This window comes from Rattus rattus, chromosome 9 (assembly GCF_011064425.1).
Source record: "Rattus rattus isolate New Zealand chromosome 9, Rrattus_CSIRO_v1, whole genome shotgun sequence".
Lineage (NCBI taxonomy): Eukaryota > Metazoa > Chordata > Mammalia > Rodentia > Muridae > Rattus > Rattus rattus.
The window spans coordinates 37,582,614-37,610,458 of NC_046162.1; the positions used below are offsets into that span (position 1 = coordinate 37,582,614).

At 48.4% G+C, this 27,845-nt stretch overlaps 1 protein-coding gene across 1 annotated transcript; it reads right to left on the reverse strand.

Moving 5' to 3' along the window:
* Positions 1-577: 577 nt before the first annotated feature.
* On the reverse strand, positions 578-27,596 carry Slc36a2 (solute carrier family 36 member 2). The gene is made up of 10 exons (XM_032912984.1): positions 27,337-27,596; positions 24,026-24,116; positions 23,210-23,298; positions 21,869-21,964; positions 17,421-17,505; positions 12,032-12,250; positions 11,128-11,226; positions 6,732-6,898; positions 5,021-5,190; positions 578-1,721 (listed from the first exon to the last, which is right to left on the reverse strand). Exons 1-10 carry the CDS (start codon positions 27,492-27,494, stop codon positions 1,450-1,452), a joined length of 1,446 nt encoding a protein of 481 aa, XP_032768875.1. The 5' UTR covers positions 27,495-27,596; the 3' UTR covers positions 578-1,449.
* Between the last annotated feature and the right edge of the window lie 249 nt (positions 27,597-27,845).

Sequence of the window (27,845 nt, forward strand, 5' to 3'; positions counted from 1 at the left end):
CACAGGGTGCTGGGGATAAGACCCAGGGTCTCAGGGAGCCTAAGCACATGCCCTGTCATTGAGCTACATCCATGCCCCTCGTGTACACCGTTCTTATGATCTGGTCAACTTTACTGTGGACGTTGTCCAAATGGCTTCACATACATGTCTAGAAACAGGCTGGTGGATCTTGGCGTGGCATTCGATCGGGACGAGTTGTTTCTATTGCTTATGGTTCCCCTATCCTCCAGGAGACTGGGCATGACGGCACACAGTCCATTTCACTTGGTGTTCTCAGATCCATAATGCAGATAGCAGGGCTGGAGAGATCGCCCAGTGGTTAAGGACCACTGAGGACCTCGGTAACTGCAGCTCCAGGGGATCTAACATTCTCTTCTGGCTTCCATGGGCATCACACTCACGTATGTGGTATGCCTGCTCATGGGCACACACATAACACACATAAACACACACACACACACACACACACACACACACACACACACACACTCACACACACACTCACTCATTCTTACTTTAAAGAAAAATCTGCTCCACAAAGCAGAGAGAGAAGGCAGTCTCATGGTAGAAGCCATCATCAAATTTGCATTTGTAACACTTTTACTGTTGGCCAAGGCAAGTTACAAGGTCAAGACTCAAGAGGTGACCTGTAGACCCCACCGTTTGGTACACAAAGCCACAATGTTATATTAGCACTGTTGCTTTTTTTTTTTTGAACACCTTTACCCAATCTACCCAATCTATTATATAAGAGTCTTCATGTCCAATAGGTAACAGAGGATGTTCATTGTTGCAAGAATTCAGAAGTAAAAACAAAACCAAAAACCAAAAAACAACTACTCAAATGATGTCTGTCTGCTGCCTGCCCCTGGCTCAGAGACTTGAGCCTACCTTTTTCTTGGTCGCTGCTGGATTTCTGAGTTGGGGCTAAAACTTAGTGGTTTAGAAAGTTCAACACATTTATCTGTAACACAGACGGTGACATTTTACCTGAGCATTGTGACTGGCCCTGGCCCCCTCCATCTTGATGCTGATGTGGGGGCAGTGATCCCCATCATGGTCAGGAAAAGGAAATGACCAAAACTTGAGCTGGCAGGGACCACTTTCTGCCAAAAGCTGGCGCTTGCTGCCTCCTAGTGGCCGTTTTTTACATAGCTCCACTCAAGGTAAGAAATTAGCAGATAAATGACAGAAACAAGATGGCGGCTTCCACAGGCGAGGTCTCCAAAGTGTGGAAAACTAGAGAATGACCAACATTTTTCGTTTTAATGACCATCTATCTACACCTTGTGCATGGTGTAGATGGCCCCCATCTCCTTTGCGCAGACGCACATGGTGCATGGTGCCGGGGATATGCTACGTCTGTTTTTTCTTGTCTTGGACCAGAGAAAAGACGAAGTGAAAAGATACATAGACAACGTAAATCACCGTGGGCGAGGAGAGGCACTGTCACTGAATAAACATAGTGGAGTTGGACAGGGGGAGACTGTTCCCGGACCTGATCAGCTCATCCAGGGCCTGATAGGTCCCCACCACAAATCCGATGAAGCCCAGGATGCTGATGAGGGCATCCTTGGTGATGGTCAGGGGGCTCATGCCCTCTCCATAGTAGGTGGTCACCTCCAGCAGGGGCGGGATGATGAGGGCCAGGGCACTGCTGCTCACAGAGCCCACCAGGGAGAGGACCAGGTCCAGGCGGGGGATGAGGATGGCCAGCATGCCTATGGGAGAGGAGAGGAGACAGATGGAGAATCCCAGGCTTACTCAACCCCCTTTAAAGGCTGTTACTGAAGTCGTCTTTAAGAGAAACCAAACCTCCCTCAGAAATTCAGCCTTGCAAATGAAAATCGAGGGCTGTGGATGTAGCTCAGTTGGTAGAATGCCTGCCCAGGATGGTTGAAGCCCTGATTCTATCCCTGGCACCATGAAAACCGGGCATGGCAACATACACCTATAACCCCAGCACCTTGGAGGTGAACCCTGGAGGATCAGGAGCTCAAGGTTTTCTTTGACTACACATAGTTTAGTTTGAGGCTAACCTGTGCTATATGAGCCTGTATAAAAAGGAAATGAAAGAAAAGAAAGAAAGAAAGAAAGAAAGAAAGAGGGAGGGAGGGAGGGAGGAGAGGAGAGAGAGAGAGAGAGAGAGAGAGAGAGAGAGAGAGAGAGAGAGGATATGATGGTGCTGCATGCCTTTAGTCCCAGCACTTGGCAGGCAGAGACATCTCAGTCTGTGAATTTCAGGCCAGCCTGATCTACATAAGTTCTAGGCTAGCCAGGGATACATACAGAAACCCCATAGAAACAAAACAAAACAACCCTTTCAAACAACAACAGTAAGGAAACAAATGGGAGATGGCTCAGAAGATAAAGGCACGCGCTGCTCAGTTCGTTGACTTGGTTTTGATCCCCAGACACACGGTAAAAGACTTCTCCTGACTCCTGCAAGTTGTCTTCCGACCTATATACACGTGTGTCAACATGCATATAGGAACAACAAACAAACAAATACATGTAAAAAAATAAAACGAAAGCAAAGCAAAGCAAAGCAAAGCAAAGCAAAGCAAAGCAAAGCAAAGCAAAGCAAGCAAAGCAAAGCAGAGAGTTCCCAGTGCACGGCACCAGTCCTCTCAGGAGGGCTCATGAGTGGTTGGTGTTGCTCGTTCCCATTGTTTAGATCTGCTGTGACCGCAAGGCCGTGCAAAGGTTCCTCCATCTTGTATTTTCCTGAGGCCGTTTTAGGTTTAACTAGAATTTGATCTCTTTGATGGAGAATCCCATGAAAAACCACCAAACTCTCTTCTAGGAACCCGAGGCCAAGGTGTCCCGGCTAATTTATCTCAGCTTCTGTTACGTTGCCGGTTTGTGCAAACCCCTGCCCTTCCTCTGCCTGACACACACTTCAGCTGCTGGCCGAGATACCAGGACGTAGATTTTTGCCTTTAAAGCCAGTTGCTCTAAATGTTCAGGGTTATACCTGCGTCCCCAAATACCTGAGTATAGTCCCATCCGGCTGAAATAAAGACTTTCAATTGGGTATAAACTGTGGTCATCTCCTGGGAGTTGGGGGGGATTCCCCAAAACACTATGTGTGCATATTGTTGTGTCGTTGGTGGGGGGTGTCTCTACCTACTTAGGTTCAGTGTTTGGGTTTCCAGAGATGGAGAGATTATTTAAATAATAAAAAAAAAACCTGTTCATTTGTGAGCTACAGCCAGAAGAGTCAAAGGGATAGCTCTATATAACTGGGTAATGAAGGAAGCAGGTTTGCCTCACATGCATGGAGCATGGCGGCCAATCCCCCAAACCCAGAGAGAATGGGAGTTTCAGATGATTTTTTGATTCCAATGACAACAGCTAGCTTCGTAGCAGCCGGCTTTACAGATGGGGATTAGAGAGGCTGTATTTCCAGAAAGCCCTATTTATTTAGTCAGCAAAACAGGTTTAGGTCATGCTTTTTACCTAACTACTGTTTAAATATCAACAACTTCAAATGATCTTTTGCTAATTTTTATTTCATACATGCACATGGGTTCTGAACGCCCTCCTCATCAAATGCTTCTTTCCTATGGGTATATATTGTATGTTGACAATGTCCTTCCCACTGCTTTCTCTGACCTCCACCTCCACCCCTGTCCCTCTTCTTTTCAATAGGTTCCCTCCTCACCTTCACGTCTAAACAACCAGCAGGATTTAATTAGGGTTGCCTGCACAAATGTTGGCGTGTGTGGGGGTGGGGTATTGGGGGCCTTGTTTACAATGTTGGCCTAAATGCATACAAAATCACGAGGGGCAGACGACACCAGCAGGTTGAGCATTTTCCTGGCTCCCCGGTGACTTGGGTTCAAATCCCACTTATTTTCCCTCCATTGTCTCATTATCATTATTTTTAAGTTTAATTATATTTGTTTATTGAGCGTATGTATGTGGAATATGTGTCTTGGCATATGTAGAAGTCGGAGAGCATCTTTTAGGAGTCAATACTCTCCTACCACGTGGGTTCTGGGGATTGAACTCAGTTTGTAAGGCTTGGCAGCAAGTGTCCTTCCCAACTGAGCCATTTCATTGGCCCTTTGCTACTACTGCTGCCACTGCTATTGAAAGAGCACCTCACGTAGCTCAGACTGGCTTCAAACTTGCTACATAGCCAAGAGTGACCCTGAACTCCTAGTCCTCCTGCCTCTACCTCCTGAGTGCTGGGATCACATGCATGCATCACTGTTCTCTGCCTCTGAGGTACTAGGGATTGAAGCAAGGGCTTGATGCATGCCGGGAAATGCTCTACCAACTGAGTGACACCCTGATCCCCAATGCTCACAGGACGGTTCTTTGGCAGGTGTCCTGCTTCCTGAGCATCCTCATGAGGGCTGAATAAAATGCTAAGAAATACAGCCTAGGATGAGTTTACCGCAGTGCCCCGCACACTCTCTGTATCGTATGATTATTATTTAATACACAGGATATCAGTGAATTTGTCCTTGGGCTGGGCATCTCTTTCTAATTAGGGAATGTGTAAAGATGGTGTAAATAGAGGATGGGAGATGGCTCAGTTAGTCAAGTGTCTACCTTGCAAGCCCGTCGACCTGAGTTTGATCCCTAGAACGTAAAAAGCATGAGGCACGGTGGGGTACACTTGTAACCCCAGCATTGTGGAGGCAGAGACAGGCTGATCTCTGGAGGTAGCCTAGCCTAACTGTTGACTTCTGGGGCAACGAGAGACCACATTAAAAAGAAAGAAGGTGGTGGTGCCTGAACGACGTCACCTAAGTTGTCTTCTGGCCTCTACATGGATGCACACATATGAGTGAACACATCTCTCTCTGACTGTCTCTGTCTCTGACTGTCTCTGTTTGTCTCTGTCTATTTCTGTCTCTGTCTGCCTGTCTATCTCTGTTTCTGTCTCTGTCTCTGACTGTCTCTCTGTCTCTGTCTCTGTCTCTGTCTCTCTCTCTCCCTCCTCCTCCCCCGCCCCATCTACTCTAGAAATGGTCTGGAGACTCCCGGCCTCTGTTCTACTCACATGTGAGGCAGACCAGGGCGAGCCGGATGGACAGGTCCACAGGCAGTGCCCAGCGTTTTGACACCTGGGAGACAGCGAGGGGGATGATGATTTCCGCAGGGACGTAGAACTGCAAGGCATAGGTACACAGGATGCCGACGACATACAGGAGCTTGACTGACTGGTACAGCCTGCAAGACACACAGCCACGTCCTCCATGGGCCAACACTTCCACGCCTGGCCTCCCGGGAACAGCACCCTCTGATTTTGGTATAATCCCTTGGGCCTTTTTTTTCCTTATCTGAAAATGAAGGTGTGAGGCCTTCTCTGATGGAGTCTCACCAGTGTGAGGGAAGAGAAGCACCAGGGAGGGATTAGAAGGCAGCAGAGGGAAGGGACCACGTAGGTAGGAAGCAAGCAGTCCTGGGTATGTGGTACACATGCATGCATACACGGAGGCACACATCTGTGTGTGTGTCTTCACAGAGCACTCTGGTGCCTGAGGACAGGCTCTGAGGCTATGTACTTCTCCTAGGAATCCTTGACTGGTAAGGGGCCAGCGTCCTGAGGTCTAAAGTCCTGTGTGACTAGAGTTCGTAGGAATTGTCTGTGCCCCCTAAGTTCTAAGGACATCAGGGGCCCTCAACACATGTTCCCCTTAGTTGAGAGGACTGCAGAGTCCTTGATAATGGAGAGGGAAAGACAGTATCAGTGGGCTTGTGTGAGGGGATGAAGGGAGAAACAGGGTCACTTGTGGGCTTGAAGCTGAAGCTCAGATGAAGGGTGAGGTTGAAACTTGTGTGGGAGCCGAACTTGTGTGTGTGTGTGTGTGTGTGTGTGTGTGTGTGTGCATGCTTGTGTGTATGGGAGTGCACATGTGTGCATGTGTGTTGCATGCATGTGAGTGTATCTATGTGTGTGATGCATAAATATGTGCAGGTGCACAAATACGTATATGTGTGTGCATGTGTTGCAATGCGTGAGCATGTATGTATCATGTGTATGTATGTGTACACGTGTGTCTGCATGTGTATGTGGATGTGCGTTGCATGCATGCATGTGTGTATGTTGTATGTGAGCATGTTCATGTGTATTCCACATGCATGTAGAGGCCAGAGGTTGATGCCAGGTGTCTCCGTCAGTTACTCTGCACTTTATTCTTTTGAGACAAGGTCTCTCACTGAACCTGGACTCCCTAATTCAGCCTGAGCGGCTGGGCAGTGAACCTCAGGGTGCTCCTGTCTCTACTTCTCCAGTGTCAGGATTGCAGGTGCATGCCTGGCTTTGTGTGGGGGGTGTTGAGATCAGACTAAAGGTACTCACGCTGCGTGTCAAATTCTCTCACCCGCTGAACCACCTCACAGCCCTGTTTCATGTTTTCAGTGCTAGCTCTCCTGGCTTGGGGGACCCTAGCTGTAGAGCCTGGAAAGGGGAACCAGTGGGTTCCAACCCACAGATGGAAGCCCCTTTCCCCCCCAGAACTCCTGTGCTGTCCCCTAAGTGATCAAGGATTCTTGTCTCTATCCTTTCCTCTTTGCACTGAGGTACCTAGACCTGACTCAGCCTGGAAGCAGCTCTTGACAGATCTCTGTAGTCCAAGGGACCGGTGGTGGCATCATCTTCACCAGTGGGAGTGTCTATGCCTGGTCTCACTGCTCCAACAGGGAGAGGAAGAGAGCCACACAGTTCTACACATCTCTCAATCCCTACCACCCAAGAGTCATGAAGGTACCAGCAGTTGGGCAGGTTAAGAGTGATGCTGGCTTTGATGTCATCTCCAAACCGCAGGTAGCCCAGAGCCCCGATGGCAATGTACAGGGTGGTGATGATGGACATTCCCAAAGACAGAATGGCTGGGAAGCGGCGGGCATCCTTCATCTTGTTTTCCAGAGGCAGCACCTGCAGGAGCATCCCACTGTAAGGAGGAGGATAACAACAGCAACAACAATAACAGTACAGCCAGGAGCATAAAGAAGAGAAAGCCTTGCTGCCTCTGGAATGTGAACGAAGGAATCAAAAGGAGGAACTTGACAAGACACTTGTATGCTCTTGTTTGTGTCGATATCATTTATGATTAAAAGGTGGGAGGCAGACAAACGTCCATCATCAGAAAATGGGTAAACAAAATGTGGTACAGCCATGAAACGGAATACTATACAGCCTTTAAAAAGGAGGAAATTCTGGGGCTGAAGAGATGGCTCAGCAATTAAGAGCCCTGATGACTGTTCTTGTAGAGGACCCTGTAGAGGATTCAGTTCCCAACACCCACATCAGGTAGTTCACAACCACTGTAATTCCAGCTCCCAGTGATTCAGCACACTTTTCTGGCCTCTTCTGGCACCAGACACACATGCAGTGTACATATATACACACAGGCAAAGCACTCATACTTATAGTATAAAAATAAATAAATCTATTTTAAGGAGATTCTCACGCACATTGCAGTGCCCGCAGAGGCCAGAAGAGGGTGGTAGATCTCCTGGAGATCTTGGCTCTCCACAAGAGCAGACAGAGCTCTTAACTGCACAGCCATCTTCGTGTTTCTGTTTAATGCACTAGTCATTTGAACAGAGGGAGGAGATCTCTCACTGTGGCTTGGATTTGTGTTTCCCCAATAGCTAAGGAGAAGGTGCACATTTTCGTGTATTTGTTGTCTCCACTGGGGTCATCCACCCATTTTTGCAGCTGGATTCCTTATACACCTGGGTGTCAACCCTGTCAGGTAATCGTGAGTCTCCTGTTCTGAAGGCCACCTCTCCTATGCTTTCCCTTTGTTGTCCAGATGCTCTCTAGTTAGATGTGGCCCCATTTGTCAGTTTACTTTTGTCCTGTGTTCCTTTGGAGTCCTATCCAGGGAGTCATTTCCTGCCCCCGCTCACTGTGTTTGACTTATTCCCCACCCCCCAACATTTTCTTCTAGAAGTTTTAGACTTTTGAGTCTACCATTAATGAATGTCTTTGATTAACTTGAGTTGATCTTTTTAGAAAAATTCTTCATACACACACACACACACACACACACACACACACACACACACATATTTTACGTGTGCACAGAGGTCAAAGGACAAACTAGCGGGAGTTTGTTTTCTCCTTCCGCCATGTGGGTCCCAGGGATTGAATTTAGGTCATCAGGTTTGGAAGCAAGCAAGCACTTTTGTTGGGCCTTGGGTTGATTTTTGTGCAAGGTGAAGTTTCCTCTCCCTCCTCCCCTCCCCACGGACGGGGATAAACGTTATGATGTTGAGTGTCAGGACGTTTTTCTTCCTGTCTCTCTGAGTTTAAACTCAGGGGAGGCCAGAATTCTGGAATGATTCCGTGGTTGAGGATGGAAACCAGTCCATGGCTCATCTTTTCTTTTCAGTAGGGGATATGAAGAGGAACCGCTGAAGGACAGAACGTGACAAGAACCACACTCTCCTGTTTCTCTGTCTCTGCCAGGCCACATCCCCAAAGGCAAGTCCCAGCCGCAGAGCCACAGTGTGGCATACTAGTGACACGGAGATCTTGCAAACATCTGAAGGAGCTGAGAGCTAACTAGGAAATTGGACCCTGGGGGAATCTCAAGAGTGAGTGGGATTCAGGATTTACTTCAGAACTTATGGTGCCTTGTGCAAAGTCAGGACATAGTGCCCTTGGGCAAAAATTAAGAATTCCAAGATGTCGTGGACAGAACATGGAGGGTGTGATGCTTTTAAAGATGGGCTCTGTGAGGCTGTGCAGATTCTGCACCCACCAAACCTGCCCTGGGAAGAACAGCTGAGAGAGAGAGAGAGTGTGTGTGTGTGTGTGTGTGTGTGTGTGTGTGTGTGTGTGTGTGTACGCTTGTGTGTGTTTAAGTCGTTGAGAAACACAGGGAAGCCATAAGAAGCATAGGAAGGCAAAAGCCAGGCTTTCTGCCCAGAGAATAATCAAAAGGAGATTGGCTTGAAGCTGGAGAACTCAGATAAAGAAGAACCAATGAAAATTTTGCACAGGTCGGGTACGGTGGCATACACCCAGCTAGGGGAGGTAGGGACAAGAGGATTGCTATTACTAGTCAGCTAGGGAAACATATCAAACCACACGCCACACACACACACACACACACACACACACACACACACACACACACACACACCCCCAAGATCTGAATACCTTCACCACAGAAGACATGCAGATGCCAACGAAGCAGCATAAAGGAAGGCCTGCTGGATGGCTCAGCAGGGCAAGCCCTCGCCCACACAACCTGGATGTGGTGGCACTTGGCACTACTAAGGTGAGGTGGAAGACAGTCAGGAGAATTGACAGAAAACTCATGGGCCAGCTAGCCTGAGGTCCTAAGAGCCTGTCAAAACAGTCAAAGAGATTACCTCAAGAAGGCGAAGGCGAGAACTGACTCCTGACCTCCACAGGCATACCTTCACTCTCACACACACGTTACTCAAAATTAATAAAAACAATTAAAAATGTATAAAAGTGTGACACCCATAACCGATTATCACTAGTTGTTAGTAAAATGCAAATTAAACCATAATCAAATACCACTACACGCCTATCAGAATGGTTGAATTAAAAGTATCTTGGGGCTGTGTGTACAGCTCAATGATGTATGCTTAGCCTACATGAGGTCCTAGGTTCAATTCCTGGCCCACTCCAAACTGACAGTCCAAACAGGTGCTAGCCCAGATACAGAAGGGCGGGGATGCTCACACGTTCTGGTCAAAGTGAAAAGTGCCCATCAAGGTTGGGGGCGGAGTTCAGTGGGAACATCATTTGCCTAAAGGGCTGGACCCTGGTTCCAGTCCCCAGCACTCAGAGTAATGACAAGCAATATCCGGACAAAATTACTGTAATCCCGAAAACCGTTGGGCAGTTCTGTATAAACATCTACAAATATGAGTCCCAGCAGTCTATTCCTAGAGAAAAAAGTTAAATCCACACAAAGGCCCGTGTACACGTGCTAAGTAGCTGTTAAAGACTAGAGACAATTCAGGTGCTCTGCAGTGGGTGACCTGAGAAGAGGCGGGGCTGACCCCTCAGAGACTGCTCTGCAGTGGGCACTGAGCTGGGGATGCAGGATGAGAGGGACTGCGTTGGGCTGAGAAGATGCTCATCGTGATATTGTTATGTGTCCTCCGCTTCAGTATCAGAGGAAAGAAATCCCCCCCTTTGTTTTTGAGACAGGGTCTCATGTCCATTTAGGCTAGCTGGGAATATGGATCTGAGGATGACCTTGAACTCCTGATCCTCCCACTTCCCCCTCCTGAGGGCTGGGTTACAGGCTTGCTCCATCATACCAGTTTATGTGGTGCTGAGGACGGCACACAGGTCTTCGCAGGCACTAGGTGAGCACTCTCCCAACTGAGCTACATCCCCAGCCATAATCCATTGCAAACGTAGAGCTCTTTTTGGTTTAAAGCACCTGTATCTGGGCTGGAGAGATGGCTCGGCGGTTAAGAGCACTGACTGCTCTTCCAGAGGTCCTGAGTTCAAATCCCAGCAACCACATGGTGGCTCACGACCATCTGTAATGAGATCTGGTGCCCTCTTCTGGTGTGTCTGAAGACAGCCACAATGTACTCACATACATGAAATAAATAAATAAATCTTAAACAAACAAGCAAACCTGTATCTTATCAGGCAGTGGTTACACACGCCTAGCTAGCCTGGTGTACATAGGGAGTTCCAGGACAGCCAGGATTACACAGAGAAACTCTGTTTCAAAACAAACAAACAAACACCAACCCTTACCCCCAAACAAACCACCACCACAATAAAGCCAAAACCAGCCAAACAACCCCTTCCCCAAACCCCTCACCTATATCTTTTATGAAAGCTACTCACTTGAATTATGTGCAGCCCCTGGTCTTGATTTTACAAGGCTTGGGAACTCATATTGCTAGGAAGATAAACATTAAATAGACACACGGAGACAAGCTAATCTCTTGATTGCCTCTCGGGTGTAACCTGCTTTTTGTCTGCTGGTGACAACTCATCCAAATGAGAGCAGAGGTTGCTTTTATCCCATGCATAATTCCCACGGCCTAACCCAATGGCCAAGAGCAGATAGAGAGTCTGAGCTCATAGCTCTTTCCCAGAGGCCGGTTCACAGGTCCCGGGAAAGGCCACCTTCATTCAAACCTTACCACGCCGATGCTTTCGAATGAAAAAATGGCTGTTCCAAAGAAGAGCGGGTAGGTCTTCCAGCTTGCTACCAATGGCAACTGGCTGGGATCTGGAATTCCCTACAGGGGAATAAATACGATATTGTCACTCTGTGGGCATGTTTGAGCTCCTCTGAGCAGGAGGGGACTCTGAGAGAAGAGCTGGATTTGAAAAAAATGGAAAGCCAAAAAAGTTCAGCAAGCCTTTAGAACGAAGTAAAACTGATAAATATTGACTTGAATATTGCACAGAACCAAAGAGCCAGAGGGCAGGAAATGAGGGCATTGTCAAAGCACTGAGGATTAGTTTCTCAGGAGGGGAGCAGGTTTACCAGAAGTCTCTAAAAGAACATTATGTATCACATACACACAGTGGTGGCACAGGCTCGTGCCACCTAGCAGGACCCAAGAACATGTATGAGGGGATGGTGGGCATGAGTGTTAGAAGCCCTTGTGTGCATGTGTGCACATGTTTGTGTATATGTGTGTATAGGTGTAAGTGTAAATGTTTGGATGCATGTGGAGGCCAGAGGTCAACTCGTGTCTTTATTGGTCCCTCTCTGCTTTATTATTTTTTTTTTTTCGGAGCTGGGGACCGAACCCAGGGCCTTGCGCTTCCTAGGCAAGCGCTCTACCACTGAGCTAAATCCCCAACCCCAAACACAGCTTTTTTAAGAGCTGAATTTGGTATTAAAAACTGTTGTTTGGAGGCACAGTAGGAAGGAGATAGCTCAAAGGAGGAGACAGTACAAAGAGGGAATGTTACAGCGAGATAGGTCCTAGGTTGAAGGGCGAGGAACATACCCATCTTAGGATTGGCCCCTGGTGTCTATCATTGATACAAGGGTCCTGTCTCCCAGGGAGTCAGTGGGTGGTGTTCACCAACCTGGATGATGTACTGGGCAATGATGACCAGGCTGACCAGCATGCTGATGTTGGCCAACAGGGAGAAGATGGTGAGAACGCGGAGGTTCCTGATGAATACCAGAAGCCCCAGGACGGGCAGGAAGGCGAGCATGTAGAGTCGAGAGTCTATGGTGGGCGTCAGAACTACCGTTTCGTTCTTGTGGCAGCTGATGGTTGTGCTGTTAACAGCTTCTACTACCTGAGGAAGGAATGGGAAAAGACAAGGAGGAAAAAGTCTAGGCACATGGCGGACTCAGTGCCTTCCCCCAAACCAGACTCTCTTAGAAGAATTGGGGGAGCTCAAGCAAGTATGGGGCACTTGAGAACTTCTTTTTGGTTTTATTTTTAAAGACATTTAAATGATATACGCACACACAAAACAAATATGTTTTTGTGTGTGTGCATATGTGTTCACCGTGACACACATGAGGAAGTTGGAGGACAACTTACAGGAGTTGGTTCTCTCCTTCCACTATGTGGGCCCCAAGGGTCGAACTCAGGTCTTCAGGCTTGGCTGTAAATGCCATCTCTCCAGCCCAGGCAATGTCTTATTCTAAATCCTCATCACCAGACTGCCTCAAAGGAGGCTACGGAAACAGACAATTTAATGACGTATAACTGCATTTATAGTGGGGTCTGCTGCCTTGGCTCCTTGGCATCCATTCTTCAGGATTGATTATTCATAGTGAATTCATTTTTTGCCACTAAATGCAGCCTTGGGGAAACTGGAGATTACTGAGCTGGACGCTGGCCTGTGAGTCAGGCTCTGTGATCAGAAAGATCACAGATGGAAATTCAAGCCAAGTGACACAAAGAGCAGCTAAAAATGGTGAGAGTGACCCTGACAGCGGGACTCACTTTGGTGTACACACACACACACACACACACACACACACACACACACACACACACACACACACTTCTCTGGTCTTTTTTGAGACCCACATTTTAGCTTTCTCTTCCATTTTATAAGTCAGCTTCGATCTTTCCAGTACACTTATTTTCTGCCTAAAAATTTCCCAGAGTCCCTTTCTTTCGCTCATAACCCCTAAGTTCCATAAGTTATTGCAATATAACTGGCCTAGAGAGTTGTTACCTCTTTTTAAAAACAAAAATGTTAGATTATTTACTTTATTATTTTTGCATGTATGAGTGTCTTTTGCCTACTTGTATGTTTGTGTACCGTGTGTATGTCTGGTGCCTGCGGTCAGAAGTCAGTCTCCGGGGACTGGATTTAACAGACAGCTGTGAGCTATCACGAGAGTGGTGGGAATAGAACCTAGGTCCTCTGCAGGGGCAACAAGTGCTCTCAAGCAACTGAGCATCTCAGCCTCAGTTATTCTTTCTTGGCTGGATTAGAACTGGCATTTGAAATCTCAGGACCCTCTCCCTCTCCCTCTCCCTCTCCCTCTCCCTCTCCCTCGGAACACTTATAGAACACTAGACATCCTTGACCCTTACTTAGTGAAAGCTGTTAACTCCCCCAAACATGTTGTAAACAAGACTCCAATGGTGGTAAGTTTTAATTGTCAACTTGATACAATCTAGAATGACCTGGGAAGAGTTTCTGTGAAGAATTGTCTAGATCAGGTTGGCCTGGGTCATGTCTGTGGGGGATTGTCTTGATTGTTAAGTGATGTGGAAGACCCAGCCCACTGTGGGCAGCGCCATTCCCTAGAATTGGATCCTAGACTCTATGTAATCATGGAGAAAGTGAGATAAGTAGTAATCATGCGGCATTCATTTTCTCTGCTCTTCACGGCAAATGTTATCCTTGATTTCCCCACAATGATGAACTGTAACCTGGAGTTGTAAGCTAAAATACACTCACTCTTTCTTTCTCTCTTCCTCTCTTCCTTTCTTCCTTTCTCTCTTCCTCTCTTTTCTCTCTCTCTTTCTTTCTTTCTCTCTCTCTCTCTCTTTCTTTCTTCTCTCTCTTTCTTTCTTTCTTTCTTTCTTTCTTTCTTTCTTTCTTTCTTTCTTTCTTTCCCTTAAAGTGTCTTTATTTCCCAGTGCAACTGAAACACTCTGATTAAACATCTCCTGTGTACAGAGGTCCCTAATACTGACAAATTAGAGGATATAGAGGCCATCAGATAATGGGAGTGTAACGAACTCAGTTGGTAGAATGCTTGCTCAGTATGAATGAGACCCTAGGTTCGAATCCCTGGCCTGGTAGGAAACAAAACAAAGCAAAACCCATCTGAACAAAGCAAATCTGGAAGGGATTCTAGCATCCATGTTTGCATTCTCTAGAGAGGAAGCTCAGAAACCTGGTGACCATTGCCACGAAGACTTTTCTCCGTCCCAATAAATTTAAGATCCTGCTTCAGAGTATTCGAAGATATTACCCAGACTTAACCCTGATCGTGACCGATGACAGCAAGGAACCCCTGGAAATAAAGATGACTGCATGAAGTATTACCCCATGCCCTTTGGGAAGGTATGTCCCTCTCAGACCGGGGACATCTAGCTGCAAGAACAAGAGTGCCCCAGATTCAGTTGTGTCCATGGTCTTCTCTAGGGAGCAGAGTCCTGTGGTAAGAGGGTTCAGGGTTTCTCTTGTTCAGATGCAGAGGGAAACTGGATCGATCTCATCCCACATTAATGAAGTGTTAGTTTATTCTATCCTCCTCCTATTTGATGGGGAAATTGACAGAGGTTCTTATAGGTGGACCTGACATCTGATTGTGACGTGGGGCCACAGCAACCTTTTGTTCCCTGTGACTGTGCCCAAGCGAGGCTCTCCCTCCCTCCCCACCTCATCTTGGCAAACATAGAAAAGGGAAGGGTATTACTGATGGCTGATGTTCCCCAAACCACCATCTCCCGGAGAGAGAAGGCAACTGTAAGACGAGGGAGGACTCCAGTCTATTCACAGAGGCCACTGGATCAAAGAGGGACTTTCCAATCTTCGTCTCAGCCTCTGATCCAGAAAGTTGTTGTCTCTGCCATGTTTCTCTGAGGCAGACTCCTTTGACCCCGTAGTTGTCACCCTGTCTGAACTATAGAATCCCACAGATTCCAAGTTCACCCATGGTGGGACGCAGTCTGGCCACTGGGAGTTCAGGAAAGTCCCTCTGGTGACAACTGCTGTTCCAACCCCATGCTGCCTGCAGGGCTGCTGGTTTGCTGGTAGGAACCTGGCTGTCTCACAGGTGACTACTAAATATATCCTCTGAGCGGACGATGACTTTCTCTTCAGCAACAAGACCAAGATTTCGGTACTGGTGGATGTCCTGGAGAAACTGAACTGGACATAATAAGAGACAATGGCCAAGCTCAGCCGACTGCAATCTGTAGGGCGGACGTTCCGTTTCCCTCCCTGTGTCTCAATGAGTGCTTACACTTCAGCACTCATTCTTTCCTAGGTTTCTTTTTGTCAAGGTATTTTATCACAGTGACAAAAATGAGACCGAAACAACCTCCCAGCACACACAGTCCCAGGACAGTATACATGTCCCTCCCCTATGAGTGTAGGGATGCAGGAAGGTGCGCTGTAAGCTGACAATCAGCGAAACCCTAATGTAAACCATACAGTTGTCCAGACAGCAGAATCCATGGCAGAACAGTTAGAATCTAGAATCGTGGAGGAAGAAAGTGTAAAACTGCCACCGACACTGGCCCTGGTGGCAAAGCAGGGATTCCTCGCCAAAATATTCATCCACGCATTTTCTATACCATGTCTCAAATCGATCGCATGATGGAGATTCATTTTACCTTGTAAGATAGCAGTCACAATATCCACTCTTGCTTTAAAACCTCATTTTAACCCAGCACATATCATGGATATATAAACACACGCTTTATCTTTGGGATTTTTCTCTTCTGATGTGTGTGTTGCCAGGTTGGAACGCCGGGACTCGGGCACGCAGAACTTGACTCTTGTTTTTATTTTTTTGAGGCAAGGCATCATGTAGCCCAGGTTGGCCTCACACTTACTATGTGGCAGAGGATGACCTTGAATTTATGATCCTCCTGCCTCGACTTTCCCAGTTTGTGTGGTGCTGGAAGTTGAACCCAGAGTTTTAGGAATGCCAGTCTACAGCTGAGCTACCTCTTAGCTCTTATACCTTTGCCTTTTCAGTTTGTTTGTTTCTAATGATTCCTCCCTACAGTAGGAAACATCCCCAGATGACTAGCCAGGCACCCACAGACCTGCATAAAGGGTCTCTGTGCTGGGGTCCGGGCTCTTTCTCACTGTGGCCACCACTGTCTTGTATAACTAGGAAAATTGCTCTCTTGGGCCAATCCCATATGTTTCTGCCTGGAAGGTTTTTTCTGTGGTCCATCTCCCCCATTTGGCTACCGCTCTCGGCAAGCTGCCTGAGCATGCCCAGTCCACATGTGGCTCCCAGAAGTAACCTTCTATGCCAACAGGGGTTTCTAGACCACAGTGTGCTTCCTTAACACCCATGCTGCATCCCAAAATCTCATGGAACTTTGCCCACTGTGCTTTAGATCCATCCCACTTAGTTCATAACCCCCTCGAGACAGTGCTTTTCTTGATAAACAAGCCAATTAAAGTGCAGATCAAGAGCAGCAGACCATAACTAAAGGTTTTCAGAGAGCAGCTTGCTTTCTGAAAAGCCTCAGACAGGCGCTCTGAGTCTTCCAGTTATTACATTCTTTGTCTCGGTTCACTTACTCAGGAAATAAAGGCTAACAGTGGGAAATAGTAAGAAGCAAGGAATCTGGCTTGAGGGCACACTGTAACCCCAGCACTTGGGAGGTAGAGGCAGGAAGATTGGATGTTCAAGATCATCCTCTGCTACATAGTGAGTTTGAGGCCAGTTTGGGCTACTTGAGACCCTGCCTGGAACAAAAAAACCCAAAATGGTAAAAATAAAGAAGGAGGAGGGGAAGGGGGGGTGGAGGAGGAGGAGGAGGGGGAGGGGAGGAAGAGGAGGGAGAAGAGGGAGAAGATGAAGAAAAAGAGTAAGAAGAAGAGAAGGAAGAGGTGTAGGAGGAAGAAGAGAGAGAATATGGAGAAGAAAAGGAGGAAGAGGAAGATGGAGAAGAAGAAGAAACAGTGAAAATATTCAATAGAATACAGATCACGCTGTGATCACTCTTAGTGACAGACTGCTTCAAACTGAATCAATTACAAGAGTCAGCCCTCCATTGCTATAATAAAACACTTGAGATAATAAGATGGCACGAACATGTACACACACTCGTGCATGCACACGCACATACACAAAGAATTCTGTAGGTACATGGAGGATGGGGGAGGCCAAGCTACCTGATAGCACGGCTTTCCCTTCCCATGATGAATTTCTGAGGACTTGGATGAAGTAATGTGGTAAGCAAACAACTGGTAGGGAATCTTCCTCCTGTGTCCTCCCACCCTACCTTGTCTTGCCTACCTGTTTTAAATTGTCCGCCAGAAACACGATGTACACACAGCAGAAACCCAGCTGCGTGACGATGAGGAAGAAGCTCACAACATGCCTGGAGGAGGGAGGAGGGGAGAGAAGCTCGCTATAAAAGAAGTTGGTTTTCTGATCCATTTCTAGCCATTCTGCCTTCTGTCCTCAAAGGATGGTGGCACTAAACCAACACCCTCCATCCTCCTATTACAATCAAGAGGGCAGAGAGGGGGGAGGTAACCGAGGCTGTTTGGGAACAGCCATCAAACACTCACAGCTGGCTAAGTGATCAAGTTCCCAGGCATGGGAAACTGTGTCCCACCCAGCTCCATGGTATTCTTCAACCCTGCCTCTCACTGTGACTGATGGCAAGCACATAACAATTATTAGCTGCCCGGAACTCAGAAAACCTTTTTCCTAGCATGTGTCAGACAGTTCATTGGGTATTGACGCTACATAGATAACACAGGACCTCTGTTTGTAAGATGGGAAGAAATTAGCATCACAGGGGCTGAAGAAATGCTGCAATTTCATGCTTGCTCCAAAGCATGAGGATTCCCAGCATGCATGGTGGCATGCACTATACTCCTAGAGCTGGGAAAGTGGAGAAAGAAATATCCCTGGAGCTTGTAGCTAAATCAGTGAGTTTTAGGCTCAGTAAGAGTGTAATAATGAAACCTATTGTTTTGTATAAATATGCACTCAAAACACTGCCACAGCAGGGGTTGGCTGGTGAGAAAAGTCTTAATAATTTATCCTTAATCTGCCCTCACTCACTTAATCCTAAATGGGAGAGAATAAGGGAGAGAGGGAGGGATAGAGACAGGGAGGGAGGAAGAAGAAGAAGGAGGAGGAGGGGAGGAGGAGGAGGAAGAGGGGAGGAGGAGAATATTAATGCATTGTAAAGACAGAAAGAAAGAAACATTCTTAGACAGACCACTGTGGGCTGGAGTGATGGCTCAGTAGTCAAAATGCAGTCCAGATCCCCAGAATCCACATAAATGTCAGTGTATGCTGTTCTTCTAGGACTTCAAGCCTTGGAAGATGGGAGATAGGATCTCCACAGCATGATGGCTAATGAAATTAGCCACCATCAGCAAGCTCTGGACTCGACTGAGAGACCTTGCCTCGATGAGTAAGGTGGAAGAGGAAGGGAGGATGATTCCAGACATCAGCCTCGGGCCTTCACGTGCACAAGCACACACGTACACTGCACAAAACTCCTACAGACACGTAAGGATGCGTACCACACATGCATATGAAAGTGAGGAAAACAGTGCACGAGAAAAAGCACCTTTGGAAAAGGAGAAAAGAGAGGGGGAGGAGAAGGAGGAAGAAAGGAGACAGAGGAAGAGAGAGAAGAGGAGGAAGAAAAGGAAAGATTGGTGAGGTGGTGGAGGGGAAGGAATGAGGAGGCAGTGGTGTAGAGGGAACAGGAGGGTTCTGATGTCTTCCGAGTGCAGTGTTCTCTGATGGAGCAAGACTTAGCCAGAGGGGGTGACAGTAGATAATCTCTGTAATGAGTGAGGGGGAAGTCACCTGCATGAAGCCGTGGTCACGACGGCAGGATGACAGCAAGTTCAAAGTGCTAGGGAGCTGGAATGCACACAGCCTGACTATGGACCACTGAGTAAGGGGTAGATAATCTTATGTGACGGACCTGGCTTTGACTTGGACCATGGGCCTGCGGAGAAGGGGACGGAACACATCCATTTGTTATCTGAAGCTGGATGCTGTACAGGACACAGCCGTGTCTCAGCAGCCGGGATGCTGAGTTGTGCCAACGTAAAAAGCCTTGAGGAGGCAGATCAAGTCTGAAGAGGAAAGGGCAGAGGTCCCAACAGGCAGACCGGGAGAAAACTCCAATTGCCCAAACTCCAAAAGACAGCCCATATATCTAGAAATGTGCTCAAGATGGACTATAGAATTTCTGGTAGTTAAATAAAAGTCAGGATTTCCCAGGGACTTATGAAACGGGTTCCCATGTGCCAAAGGGGTAATCCTTAGCTCTGGCAGGAGGGACATAGGGCCCTCCACTGAGGCAGACCAATGGTTGCGTACCAAAGTGCATGCCAACTCCTGGGCTCTCTCAGTCTCACAAGTACCTGATAAGTTTTCAAAATCTAGGCTATCATCCTACGCTTTCTCCCTTCCTCCATACCGAAACTCCCCGGCCCCACCCAGCTACTCATCCTGTTTATGACCCAGTGCTCTCTCTATCCCCTACCTCTGGCTATTCCACTATGCTCGTCCTAGTCTCTGTCTCTGGCCATTCTTCCTTCTCTCACAGACAGCCTGCTGCTGACCACACAGTCTACTTCTGTCTCCTCCCACCCCCTCTCAAATCTGCAATAAAAACCTCCCTCCTCCCAAACGCATCTCAGAGCAGGGATGTTGGCAGTTTCTTTACTGCATCCCTCTCACATACCTCTGGTGTGGAAACCCTCACAAACCCTAACCCTGCAGAACACCACCTGATAAACCCAGAGACCAGCAGTGGATCTGACAGAAAATAGGGAAGGAAGCTGGGGGTAGGCCAACAGCAAAGAGGAAAAGAAAGGATTGACCCTACAGCTGCTTAGGTGTTCTCACGGTAGGTAAGGCTCAACAAGAGCTCTCTCTCTCTCTCTCCCTCCCTCCCTCTCTCTCTCTCTCTCTCTCTCTCTCTCTCTCTCTCTCTCTCATCCCTCCCTCCTTCTGTCCCTCCTTTCTTTTTGGCTTCTGTGTGTTCACTGGCATATGCATGTTCACTGTTATACATATGTATATACGCATGTTTACTGTGTGTATATGTATTCACTGTGTGTGTATATGTGTGTTCACTCTGTATGTATATGTGTTTACTCTGTGTGTGTGTGTGTGTGTATGTGTTCACCCTGCGTGTGTGCATGTGCGCACAAGTGCAGAGGCCAGAGGTTGACGTCAGGTGTCCGCCATCGCTCTCACTTTATTTTATCGAAATAAGGTCTGTTGGTGAACCTGGAACTCGGTGATTCTGCTGATCTAGTTAGATCCTGCAGGGATCCTGTCTCTGCTTCCCAGGTATTGGGATTCCAGGAGGGTCATCCTACCTGCCTGGCTTTTGCACCGGTTATAGGGATCTGAACTCTGGTTCCCATGCTTTTGTGGCAAACACTTTATCCACGGAGCCATCTCCCCGGCCCTAACGCTCTCCTTTTCTTTCAGCTAATCCCTTACCAAGGCATTTTCTTCATTCCCCCTGACTACAGTTCAGTCTTGGTCTCCATCACCATCCGAATGGACACTGTCTACACGGAAGCCTCCCTGTCCGTCCAAGTCTGCCCTGTGCTCCCTCATAATGTCTTCCCCTCACAGAAGCTAAATGAACCTTTCTAGAACGCAAACGTGCTTATTTCCCTGACTAAAGGCTCTTGTCTTAGCTGGTCTTCAGAAAGGGGTTGGAGAGAGGATTCAGTGGTTAAAAGCATGCACTGATTTTGCAGAGGACCAGAGTTCTGTTCCCAGCCCCTACATCACAGCCACCTGTTAACTCTAACCCCACAGGATCCGGGGCTTCTGGTATTTGGAGGCATTTGTACTCTCACACACACAACTCACCCCCACACACATAACTAAAAGGAATAAAAGTAAATATTTTTTAAAAATAAAATAACAAAATCTTATTTCGGGTCTAAAATATACAATATGGGCCAGCGAGATGGCTCAGCAAATAACGGTGCTTGCTGCCAAACCTAAGGACCTAAGTTCTATCCTCGGGACCCACGTGGTAGGAGGAGAGAACAGACTCCCGTTGGTGCCCCTCCCCCAAACAAAGAAGCACATATTAAACAACTAAAAAAATAAAATACACAATGTGGTTGAGCACCCAGTTGCTTCCTCAGTCTCCCCACCCTGACTCCGCCTTCACACTACTCGGTCTTTGTGTAGCACGAACCTATCACACATCTCCAACATGGCTTGCACCAATCCCTCAGCTCTGTGTGAAGGATCCTTCAGGCCCCGCCTTCGCCACCCCTAAGTAACTCTTCATCCTTCAAGGTTACCTTCCGCAGAATTCACCTCAGCCACCCTGGCCTGACGCATCCCCCTACCCTTGGCCCTGACATTCCTCTATCCAGTTGGTAGTAGCCAGAACCTCTTTCATGTGTATCCCAGTGGGTGTTGCGTAATCGAGCTCTAGGCTGCCTTTCCCAATGGACCATGGGTAATGCAACAGCAAAGCCTTGCGGTCTCTTTTCCTGTGGTGTTTTCAGAGTAAGCGTGGTTTCCTAAGAGTGTATGGTAAATGAACATTTGTCGACAGAGATACGTGAGATCTGGATAGCTGATGTTGGCAGTGACCTGACTCCCGGTGGACAGTCTGACCTCTGAGCCACCTTGTCAGGGAAGACCTTCCAGGGTGGTATTTTTTTTTTCTTCACCCTGTACCCTAAGCCACAGTGAACAAAGCAAGAGCAAAGTACCTCCCCCAGTGGGCGTGGCTTTGCAGCCAGGCGTTGGGACTGGAAGCCAGTCCATGCATCACTGTGTCCCCATAATCCATGAAAGGCTTGTTGAGTCTGTTGGACAAAACACATATTGTATTTTAAGAAATGAACCTAAGATTATGTTTTTAAAGAGCCAAGGGGCCAAGCTGGGGAGATGCTGTGCAAACAAGTAGACCTGAGTTCAAATCTCAGAACCCGAATAAAAAGTCAGGCACAGTAGCACTGGTGGGAAATTCACGCACTATTATATCAAGATGGAAGGCAGAAACAAGAGACCTCTGCATCCCTAGCATCTTGTTGTATCCTTGGCATACACGGTGAACAAGAGACTTCAAACAAGGTAGCCGGCCAGGATGGACAGCGGAGGCTGCCCCCTGACCTCCACAGTGTGTTGTGGCACGTGTCTACACACATGCACACACTTCCTGCCATGCTCCACACCCCTCCAGGGATTGACCTAAGTGAGGTAATGAAGGAATGAAGAAAGGAAAAGGACAGACACACATACAGGAAAACTGAGATCCAGTGGGACCGTGCTCACTCTGAAGCAGGCAACCACTGCAGCAGCCCTGCTGACTTGAGGAGGCAGGCAGCGTACACAGCTGAACAAGGAGGCACATCTACCTAACAGGGCTAGGAGATCTCTGTAGGGAGAAGCCTCAGGCTGCAGCCACCCCAGAGGAAGCTGTGGCTGATAGTTGCTGCACACACATTCATGCTCGGAGCAGAGGAAAGGCTCTGAATCTCACCTGGGAAAGGCTTTGGGGGCATTGGGATTCTTGACATGGCTGTACTCATGTCAAAAATACACATCCACTCAGGGCTTCCTCCACTCCTAACACATCCACTTAGGGAACCCCACCACTCACGGCCAAGAGATCCAGGCCGGGGCTACACAGAGGATGGAAAAAGCATGGAGCCAGCACGGCCATGTTTTAATTGAGGCTGTAATTCCACAGTGCTTTGTTCTCACCTGTGATTCGAGCAGCTACCACACAGAATGAGTAATAGCACAAGCCTGGCATGGGTGTAGTGGTGCCCAGACCCATGGCTCTCATTGAACTGGGGATAACTCTTAAAGGCAGGGATGGGCAAGAGCTGTGTACACCCATTATACAGGCAGGCTGACCAGACAAGCTCCAAGGCCTGACTGATTGAGGTCATTTAAGCAGCTGTGTGTCCAGGCCTCCCCTGAGGTCTCCCCATTGCTGAAGCTCTCTTTCTTAGCAATCATGAGGACCATGTAGAAAGAAGCTCTTCTAATGCGTAGGGTGTTTGGGGACTGTCCTTGAGACCCACACATGGGACATTCCTCACCTGTGACAGAAGCGCTGGGCACATCGGACTAGGATGTGCATACAGTGGCAGGCGATGAGGCCCATCACTAGCAAGCTGAGTGGGCCCATCTGCAGGCAGGACAGACAGGAGTAAATGGGAGAGAAGACAACTTAGGGGTACAGACACTGCTGAGGACTCAAAGCGCTCTCTCTCTCTCTCTCTCTCTCTCTCTCTCTCTCTCTGTCTGTCTCTCTCTCTCTGTGTCTCTGTCTCTGTCTCTGTCTCTGTCTCTCTCTCTCTCTCTCTCTCTCTCTCTCTCTCTCTCTCTCTCTCTGGGGGCAGGGGCCAGATCTCTAGCATGTCAGGTTACTGGACTTGGTGGCCAGTACCTTTATCTTGTGAGCATTTGCTAGCCCTGAAAGAACTTTCCAGAAAACCGCGTTGAAAGAGACTTGGCTATTCTTTCCAAAAGTTACTTCAAGCACACATAGCAATCATGGTGAAGTTTGCGATGTGGGGAGGAGACTTGGAGTCCTGACCACATGTCCCATCGGTGGTCTCTGAGGTGTCCCCAAGGACACCTAGGCTCCGTAAAGGTAGACTGAGTAACTGAACCTACTCCAACCCTTACATTCTACAAAAGGAGGGAGCCGGGGCCTGAGAGTGGATAAAAAGTGTTGACTCCTAGTGCCGGCGGCCGAGCTGAGGCAGAACTCAGACCCAGGCTTGATGTTGGATTCTAAGTCTAGGTGAGTTACCCTCTGCCCACCCCCCAGAAGTACTGTCTGCTACAGGGTATTTTAAACCATTATGTCTCCTTCCCCACCCCACGGCTCTTCATAATGCCCCTCTTACCAAGATGCCTGCATTCTTCACAGCCAGGGGCAGTCCCAGAATCCCTGTGCCCATGTTGCCTTTGACCAGATGAACCAAAGTCTGGAACCCTCTACAGGAAAGGAAGACGGTATGAGGAATGGAAGTGGAGATGGGAGAGAACCTGGCAGCCATTCCCTCACAGCATGCCAACACCTCAACTGAACTGGGCAGGTAAATTCACGGCCATCTTGATTTTCCTGTATCCTTGCTTTGGCACACGTGGGTCTCCTGGAAGGTGATCACCCTTCCCAAGATATCCAGAATTGTTCCAGCACTAGCAACTCGTGCCCTGTCTATGCCATGAAGCACTAACTGTATGAGGCCCTGTGCTGAGTCGTTTACATAGGACACCTCATTGGTCTTGGCAGGACAATAACATAGGCAATGATGTGGGTTTGGGTGTACAGCAGGAAATGGAGGCACAAGATACTTAGATAATTTGTCCACAAGTGCACTGGGGAGTCGGGCTGGAGGCCAAGCTGCCTCATAGCTCTGTTCTTCTGCAGGACCCTGGGAGGCAGACCGAGGACAAGGGAGGAAAGGGGCAGCCCCAAGTCACCACAGAGGAAACTGAGGCCCAGAGACCAGTTTGCCTTCCTGAGTTGTGGCAGAGACAGGACTGCACTCCAAGAATAGGGGAAAGGCAGACTGGAGACAAGTCCCTGACACTTGCCAGCAATAGGTCAGGTGATGTCGGTCATCTGGGGATTGGTCTCCAGAGAGATTTTCCTTTCTTTTTTTCTTAGCCCAGGGCATTCGGTCTGGGGAATGGCATGACCCCTAACCCAATAAAACCCAAATTACTGTTTACTTACAGTGTTCAGGGTCACACCCAGGCCTTGCACATGCCACTGAGCAGTGCCCTCAACACACGAGATTTCTTCTCTCTCTTCCTCCTCCATCCTCCCCCACTTCTCTCTTATTGTTCTCAGGGTCTCCTGTAGCACAGGCTAGCCTCAAACTCAGCATGTAGCCAAGGATTACCTGGAATTTCTGATTGTCCCACCTCCACACCTCCAGTGTTGGGACTACAAGTGTCACCATGCCCGATTAATTCATTACTTGGGATTAAACCCAGGGCCTGTGCCCTCCAGACAGGCACTACCAACTAAGCTATGTCCCCAGCCTCAATTTACTATTTACTTAAGACAGATGTGAAGTTGATCCAGAGGACAAGGTCACTAGGGGAGAACAATTCCAAGTTGGGACTTTCTCTCTCGAGGAATTTCAAATCTCCCAGCTTTCTTCTAGATGTTTCTGTATCCCAACCTTGTGAAACACAGCACTAAGCTTTTATCTAAACCCGCAGGAGCCTTAGAAATTCCCCCAAAACCCCTTGCAGTCAAGAGATCATCTGAAAACAGGAATCTGGCAGGCGCCTGGATTTTGGAATCAGACGAACCCAGGATTACAACCCAAGGCTTCTAGTTCTCCGGTGCTGTCATTTTGTGGGGGCACACGTTTGGCTCCGTAGGGCCTCTGCAAACGTTAGGAATAATGATGTTTTGAAAAAGCTCACTCAATTCCCAGTCTCTCCGTTAATCCCCAAGTCCTCTAGCACTGGAGGGCCTAGGCGCCCATGGATTGGTGGGAGGTGAAGAACAATTGGAGGGGGGTGGGGTGGTAGAGAGTCCTGCATGCCTGTTCCTCTCCCTGTGGGTGTCAACATTGCTGACAGAGAACTACACCCCCAGCCCCCAGCGATGGGCTTGTTTTGCAACTGGGAAGGGGTCAACGGGTCACTTGGGAAATTTCTAACTAAAGGACTTAGGAAATCAGAATTAGCTTGCAGTCGTTCAGCCAGCTTGCAGTGTGTCAAGCCATGCACACATTTGGACCAGGAGCCAGGAGGCCTGGGTCCTCTGATGACCCGGAGCCACCATTCACAGGTGTTTTTTAAGCAGCTAAGAGTACACAAGTACTATGCTGAGGGGGTGGGGTTATGCTCACATAGAAGGTGCAGCCATCTTGGGAGGAGCAAGCCATCATTTCTAGACTGTCACTTTCTCCAGCTGATAGTGGGAACTGAACCCAGAAGGCCAAACTCCACTCGCTGAACGCTTTCCTAGCCTGGATGTTTCCAAGCCCCACAAGCTCCTCTCTGGCTCTTGCTTATTCTATTCTTTAGATTTTTAAGTAGTTGAAATTGCCACCTCAACCATCCAGGACACAGGACACAAGAGTCAGCTGGTTCTCTCAAAGTTGAAGAAGACCCTGCTCTGCTGTGGGTGATCCAGGGGCCTCGGCAGCTCACTCTAGTGACCCAGAGCACTTAGAAGGCCCAGGCCAGATCCAGGGACAAAGGAGTCACAATGTCAGCAGCCATTGAGCCCATTCCTGCAGTGTCTTGTAGGCAGTGTGGAGAAAGGGTGTACCCATTCCTCCAGCATCTTCTCCCTCTCTGCCATCCTCCCCCCACCTCTGTCTCTCTCTGTCTCTCCGCCTCCCTCTCCCCCGGCCCCGTGTGTGTGTGTGTGTGTGTGTGTGTGTGTGTGTGTGTGTGTGTGTCCTTTAATGTGCTGGGTCATATTTGCGCCTCCCTGCTTTACATATGAGGAAACGTGCTTCAGAGGAGAGAAGGACAGGGCTTCCACCTGAACCCAGACCTTTTGGTTCTCTGTTTATACCCCCTACTGCCCTGATGATGTCAAACTTGCTCCTTAAAGTACAAGCCTGAGCTGGCTAGACTGCTATCCTGGTGAAGTCAAATGAGGAGGAAGAAGAGGAAGAGGAGGGAGAGGAGGAGGAGGGTGTTGGAGCACTGCAGCTTATCATGTTCTGAAAACCTTTGTGAATGTCCCCTTTTCCAGAATCCACCTTCCAGAAAATGGAAGACACTAGAGTCTTCCACTCGTTGTTCTTTGGGTAGTACCATTGCAGTCCCAGGGGCAGCAGGACTCAGGCTGGCTACAGGGAGGGGCTTGCTTGTTGGCTGCTGAGTCCACTGTGGTTTAATTCGGAACCCAGCTTCCCTCCAAGTTCTGCCTTCCTCCTAGACACTGAGAGCCCCAGACTGACTCTAACAAAAGTGCTATATTTCTAGCCCCTTTCCTGTCACTAAACCTTAGCATGCGGCTTAAAGCATGTGGGCCTCAGTTTCCCTCTCAGGATTTTTCAGATTCTAATCGTGCCCCTAGCTAGAATGTCCTATTTGACACAGACACTGGCTGCGCTTTTTCCTTCTTGGTGTTCCTGGCTGCACGGTGAGTTGTGGGTCAGATACGCCCTCCTCGAGCTCCAGACTGGAGGCTGATGGAAGCAGACGTGGGGTGGAAGGGAGCTGCACTCACGTAATGCCCTTGGTCTTCTCTGACGACTCTGAAGAGCTCCCATTCACTGGACTGGGATCCTGGCTCTGCACCTTCTTGGCACTCTCAGGAAACGACACAAGGTCCAGCTTGACAGTGGCAGCCACCTGCGGACTCCCGGCACTCTTGGTCACAGACATGATGGCTTCAGAAAGGGCAAGCTCAGAGTAGGGAGAGGGCGATGAAGGAGGTGTGTTTGCGTGTAGGTGTAAGTTGGGCTCAGTAGAGCTGGCCGGAGAGTTTGCTCTGGCTGGGCTGGAATGAGACCACGCCCACCTGCATGGATGCCCCGCCTCCTCTTGCTTAAGGAAACCCAGGAGGAGGAGGTGAGGAGGGAGGGATTTGGGGAGTGAGCCATAAACGTTTGGTGACTGGATCTCCTGTAGCCTAAAGTGGCCTGTAATTCATTAGATAGCTAAGGATCACCTGGAACTTTTGAACCTCCTGCCTCTACCCGCTGAGTGCTGGGATTACAGACTTGTACACCACCA

Excerpts from the sequence above, each read along its gene's own strand:
- Slc36a2 (XM_032912984.1), bottom strand. The coding sequence starts at position 27,494 with ATGTCTGTGACCAAGAGTGCCGGGAGTCCGCAGGTGGCTGCCACTGTC. Across the intron at positions 5,191-6,731 it reads CTTAACCTGCCCAACTGCTG|GCTGTACCAGTCAGTCAAGC; the intron begins GTACCTTCATGA and ends TGTGTCTTGCAG. Across the intron at positions 1,722-5,020 it reads CGCCCTGGTCTGCCTCACAT|GCATGCTGGCCATCCTCATC; the intron begins GTGAGTAGAACA and ends CCTCTCCCATAG.